This window comes from Fulmarus glacialis, unplaced genomic scaffold (genome assembly GCF_000690835.1).
Source record: "Fulmarus glacialis isolate BGI_N327 unplaced genomic scaffold, ASM69083v1 scaffold11245, whole genome shotgun sequence".
NCBI classification, from domain to species: Eukaryota; Metazoa; Chordata; class Aves; order Procellariiformes; family Procellariidae; genus Fulmarus; species Fulmarus glacialis.
Window position 1 is genome coordinate 4,911 of NW_009211216.1, and position 6,413 is coordinate 11,323.

The window sequence follows — 6,413 nt, forward strand, 5'->3', positions numbered from 1 at the left end:
AGACCACTAGTGCCTTGGCACCTAGAATGCATTCTGCTATGCTAAAGTGTAATAATGTTCTGCAAAATTTCTGCCAGTCTCTGCACTCTAGTGCACAGCAGCATTTTGAAAGGGTGATATTTCGTTGCACTATGCAGAGAGTGAAAGTCACCTGAATGCAAAAAATCTTTCTAAGATTGTGTATCTTCTCAAACCTTTCCTCATTCTTGATATGACATTTATTGTGTATGGGCCTAACATTCTGGTCCCGGAACATCAAAGCTCTTTCATAGGGATTAAGCATGTATTCAAGTGCTTTGCTGGACTCAGACTAAAGCGTCTCATAAAATAATTTTTTTTTTCATCTTGGAGTGGACGGAAAGGTTTCTTCATTAAAGAATACAGATCCAGTATTCTTGACAACATAGGAATAGGAATCCTACACGTAGGATTTGTGTAAACCTATTACCTGTACAGAACAGTTAAATTTGTATTGCGTGAAGGTATGCAGGTTGAAGTCACTGTTCTTCTTTTTCTCAGTTAGCTAAGGTTCCCAATATGTAGTATTTATGTTTTAATTTAATGTAATTTTGCGGAATATAAATGCAGTGTAACTTTACAATTTAACCTGGGCTTTGTATATGATGTATTGTGTACTGGTATGTATTTAATTTTAAAAATGAAACAATGTAGTTGCTCTTTATTTTTATTTTATCATTTACCTACAGAAAAATTTTACCAAGGCAAAATTTTACACTATAACATCACAGGAGAGGAAAAAAAAAAGCAGACAAAAAAACCCCAAACAAACAAACAAAAAATCCAGAGGGAAGAATGCTGTTTACCATTTATCAGATTAATGCAAGCGATACTTCTCATCTTCAGCTCATTTGAATCTTTTGTTGAGAATTCAATCTAAATCTACACTACAAGAAAATAAAAATGCATTCTTCTTCAAGACTGGTTTGTTTCCTCTGGTGAAGGTAGTTTGTCAAGTGCTCCCACCTCTGCAAAAAGGAAAAAAAAGAAAAAAGAGAGAGAATTAACACATATGTAAGTATGCATATTAATCTTAGCAATAATAATGAAATCCAATTTCAGTAGTATACATTTTTATATTTTTCTCTCAACTATAAGAGTCAAATCCTTGAACTTTTCATATTTTAATTTATAAACTGTTGGGTTTTTTTTCTTTTGAATATTAATAATATCTTCCTGCTATAATTTCACGTTTTAAGAAACAGTAGTGACAGAATGACAATGAAATTATATCAATTTTATTATGTCAAATGATATTGCTGGATCCCAGCAACTCAAAAGTTTTAATATTATCCAATTATGGCTGCCATCCTACAACCTGCTCTATATGGGAAGCCTTTAAAGCTGGAGGGAGCAATTTTCAAGAGAAAGAGCTGAACACCACTTTTAGTTATCGCCAAGGTACTTCTTAGCAGTTAAAATACTCTTTATCTTGCACATTGAAATGTTTGTCTAATCTGAATAACCATTCCCTGAATCTGAATCCCCTGAGTGGGAGTTTTCCAGCTCCCCCCAAAGCAACATATCTAAACCAATATATTTAATGTAGTAAAGTTTCATTTCAGGAAAAATGTTAAAAGCGTCTCTACCGTATTAAGTATATTTTTCACCTCCTAAATCTACAGTTCTAATTTTGTGTAAGAGTTTGTACTAGGTCTTGCCAATGAATATTTTTAAGAGATAATATGATAACATTCTTCTGAAACCTGGGAATACTATCTCAGGGAAAAGCCATTTTATATGATCTGGAGATTCTTTTTTTTTTTATGAGGACAGATAATAATACCTTCTTTTCTGAATAAAAACAGCTGTTTGTCATCACTATCCTAAACAAGGAATTGTTACTTAGAGTTACAATACAGCCTTTTTTGCTCATTTATCCCAGGGAACAAGTAATTTGTATTTCTATGAGATGCATTTTATTTTCTTGCCCAATTTAGCAGCTCTTAGCATACTCATCAGAGAGTTCATGCTTGATCTCAACATGTTTCACACCCTTTCTGCTGTGTCCAGTTATTGGTTATACTTCCTAGGCCCACATAGCAGGGTAAAGGAGTGTTTAGGGCTCCTTCTTCTTCACAGTCACACAACAAAAGCTACTACTTGTCCACAGTAAATATACATGCTAATAATCTACTTTAAATATATATTTGAATTATCTCAGGCCCTTAGCATTAACCATGAAGAGTTTTTGTTTCAAATGCAAAGTTGATTCAATAAACACTGGGTTGATATTTTTAGTAGTGAGAATTATTTCACTTGGGTGAATGCAAATAATTTAGAAAATGATGCCAAAGAGGTCTAGAATTTTGTTTCCTAGATATGCAGAAAATGAACAGACCTCTTGAAAGTCTCATTTAATAATGAAATTAAAATACACAGCTGTGTAACACACAGTTCTTTGTTACTGTTCCACAGCATACACTTACCACAAAATTGCTTATAATTTGTTGTATACAAAGGTAAGAATATAGAATTTACAGATTTATTGAATTGTCTGCTTTCTGAGACAGAGAATTCCTGAAACGTTTGCAGTAAAGATAACTTTTTTCCTTCTGTTGTTTTCTTTGCAAGTATATATTATGTTTTTGAACATTTTGTAGACCGTTTTAGAAGGGCTGAAGAGGTTTTTAAAAGCTCAGAATTGTGTTGTTTTTTTTAAAAAAGCAAAACTAATGAAAACTCAGAAGCAGCCAGATTTCTTCTTCACCTAATGCTATAATAAAGTTACCATTCTTATAAAATCAGCTGTAAGCTCAATTTTACAACTCTTGTCACAATTTTGAGACTCCACAGAGTTTTTACTAGCAGCATTTTGAGCTGTTTGCCAATATTCAGCTTAGTGTTGTTGTAATTTTATAATGTGACTTTATTGTAGAATACATGCAGAAAGGGAGATGTATTTCTTTTGTCAGCATTTCAACCAATTGTTCTTGGCATTAAACTTATTTAATTTGTTATTGAATTGTTTTATACTAACTCCCATGTAATCAGACTGTATTTAGTTTGTTTTCAACTCTGCTAAAAGCTGCGTCCATACAGTTTTAGTAGTAGCTGTTATTATTTTCACAGTGCCCAGAGTAATGGAATCGTATTAGAACCCTGCTATGCTGGATATTCATTGACCTGCAGTTTGGCAGGACTACCTGCACTCTCTAAATCAGGCCTATTCCTAAGTGCACTAAAACGGAATTGACATTTCCTCCCCCCATCAGAGATGCTGTTCAAAGTCTTACACACTCAAATATGTAGCAGATCTGTACATTCAGGGATAGTCCTACCTTCCCAGTAAATTTCACACCAGAAAGTGAAAGATTACAAAGGTATTCACTAACCTTTAAGATGCAAGTAAGTCAAAAATTCAATTACTGTGCGCACAATGTTTTCATCAGCCAATGGTCTTCCAAGATTCCCTATAAAACAAGTTGGTTATTACTTAATGTTAACATGGTATAAAGAACTATTGTATGTGACTTTGTGGCTAGGTTTATGAGTACTCTGAAAAAAGCTATCTGAAATTTCTTTTTCCTTAAAAATCCTTAATGGAAAACCTCATTTCATGGAAGAGCAAAGCCACTTCAAGGTAGGTAACTGCAATTCTCAGAATCAAAATTGCCCAGCTTTGCATGCTGTTGCTGCAAAGGAGCTGCTTTGACACCTTAATGGTCATGGTTTTTAAGGCCTTATGAGTTCTGTTGCAGAAGAGAGTTATCCTGTGTCCTCAACTCTATCCTTTGTGTCCCCTAGCCTGAGAGTGAAGGGAAAGGTAAATTTAGCATACAAATTCATTAGCTTTGCAAAACAGTTACAAGTTCTTCATGTAGTCTGACTTGGGGCGAAAGGAGGAGGGGGGGGCAGAAAAAAAAAAGGGAGGCATCTTGCTTTTTATCAACAGGATGGAGAATTGTTCTATATCAGAGAACAAATGGTAGGTAATTTCCCTAAGATTTTTGGTTCTCTACATACAGAGCAGAGGGTACCAGCTTTGACTGGTTATTATCCATTATTACATCACTGAAAATACTGTCCCTTGATGTTATCATAGGCGATGTGTTTAATCTCAGAAAATAGTCTGAAAGACTGACTTTGCAACAGGTGAATAGTGGGGGAATTCTTCCATGATGGAAGAGAGGATTTAGGCCTCCAGTGGCATACAGGTCAGAAGGCAGACTGAGCTCTATAGCACAACTGAAAAATATTGATGGGGAGTTGTAAGGGACACGGAGGTTTCTGGTATATAGAGAGTCAGAATTTAAGAAATTTGTATCTAAAAGTCTTGTCTTGCAGTCTTTGAACTAACACAAAGATATTGTTATTACTTACATTAATAATACTTGTATTAGTAGTTTTCCTTAATTTAGTTATTAAGTTTTCCTTAATTTATTTTTTATTCCCAACAAACCTGTTATGGATTTTTGTTATGAATAATCATTATTATATTAGTAGTTTATTGACCCAGATTTTATTACCAATGTGATATTTATTAGATAAATATTTTTCTTTAGTGACTTGAGCATATTGTATATGTGTATTTCTATATACTCTGCTATTGACCTTAATTCTGTGTAGCTAGTTACTTGCAGACTCTAGTAAAGAAACAGTTATGCTCTTGGAATGTAAAGATTTTCCAAATTACGCTCATAATTCCTCCCCCCCGGACCTAGTGTTATGTAGCAGTACAGATTACAAGTTCTTCTAGGTTGTCTGGAGAGCTTGTGCATTTTGCAGCATTCCTTCAAGGACAGAGAGCAGTTCTTTGCATGAATTATTTTACAGTAATAATGTAACACCATTTTAAGATACTTTTGTAAATAATCGGCAGAATTTAACTAAAAATTTCTTCATTTTCAATTAAAATAAGAATTCTGTCTACCTTATCTATTTTTTGTATTCAAATCTCCTTTGGATGGGAACTCCATAATAAACTTCAGCTTCAAAGAAAACTTTTGATGAGAGAAGAGCATCTAAAATGAGGTTCATAACAGAGGCAGTTATATAGTTTTCAGGTCCCATCCAGACAAGTTTGGTTGGGCTTACTTGTAACTGGGGAGGTGCAGCAGTACCTGGCAAAAGAGTTCCATAACTCTTAAAGATCATAGTCCTGTAAAGGAGCTGGTGGTATATCCACAAATGGCAACATTTTGCAATGTAAGCTGCATTGTTAGATTACAAATGCCTTCCTTTCACACTGTTTCTGACTGGCAAAATATTGGGGTGGTGGGGTTTTTTTGTTTTGGTTTTTTTTGTTTTGTTTTTTTGGTGTTTTTTTTTTTTTTTTTTTTTTTACACCAGTGTTTGAGGAAATAAGTTCTTCCTTCTCCCTCCCTCCCCTTTTTTCTTAAAAACAAACAAGACACCAAACCAACAACAACAAAAAAACCCAAAACACCAAACCAAAAAACACCACACACAAACCCCCACTATGTAACTGTGTACCAAAACTAAAGTGGCAGTCATTCTGAGAATGTAACAACTAAGAGATGTATTAACGTTACTCTTCTATTTTCAATGTAATTATGTCAATGAAATTTTAATTAAGCACATTTCCTTTATTTATGAACTTATTTAGTGTCAGCTCCATTTGCTTTGTGCTGCATGGCTTTAAAATAGCCTGCGAGAGCTCTGGGGCTGGGACTTTGTCTTCCCCCATTAGTGCAGTGATGAATGCAATAGTACTCAAGTAAGTACTGCTTTCTTTGGTTGCAGTGAGAACAGATCATTCTTTGACAGTCTAAAGATGAGATTCATCCCAGCTCACTTTAGATGTCTGCAGCAGATTTAGTTTCTCCTCAGGAGAAAGAGTTTTTTCTAGAAGTTTCTACATCTTATCCTGAAACAGGTGTTCAAAATAAATCCTAGAAGTGTCAGCTTCTCTTCATAAAAGGAGTCTACACATATATTGTGGAGACCCAGCTTTGGATGATGAATCCAGAACAAGGCTGCATCCTTTTCATTGCCATTTACTAAGGTCTGATACATGCAACCTCGAAACAATATAGAATCATAGAATCATTAAGGTTGGAAAAGACCTCTAAGATCATCGAGTCCAACCATCAACCCAACACCACCATGCCCACTAAACCATGTCCCTAAGCGCCTCATCTATACATCTTTTAAATACTTCCAGGGATGGTGACTCCACCACTTCCCAGGGAATATGTTGACTTGACTCTGGTTTTGACCAGGTTCTCAGTCTTTTAATGAAGACAATCCATCTTACTTAAATACAGGAAATATTGTGAGACTTAACATGGAATTTTTTTTTTTTTTTTTTAATTTATTTTAAATAGTGAAGACTCTTACAACATAAACAGTGCTATACAGTTCTGAGGTCTGGTTTCAGCTCTGGAGTATCAGAATTTCAAAAAAAAAAAAAAAATTGCCAGTTTCTATAG

General features: G+C 34.6%; 1 protein-coding gene across 2 annotated transcripts in view; it reads right to left on the bottom strand.

Moving 5' to 3' along the window:
* Window positions 1–672: 672 nt before the first annotated feature.
* Window positions 673–6,413, bottom strand: part of GAL (galanin/GMAP prepropeptide) — an 8,354-nt gene continuing 2,613 nt past the window's right edge. The window contains exons 4-5 of one of the 2 annotated variants that reach the window (XM_009577454.1): window positions 3,354–3,431; window positions 673–986 (exon numbers count right to left, since the gene is read on the bottom strand). In XM_009577454.1, the coding sequence (XP_009575749.1) occupies window positions 934–986; window positions 3,354–3,431 (131 nt within the window). In that variant the 3' untranslated portion in view covers window positions 673–933. The remainder of the gene's footprint in view (window positions 987–3,353; window positions 3,432–6,413) is intronic. The other variant, XM_009577453.1, reaches the window with a different exon arrangement.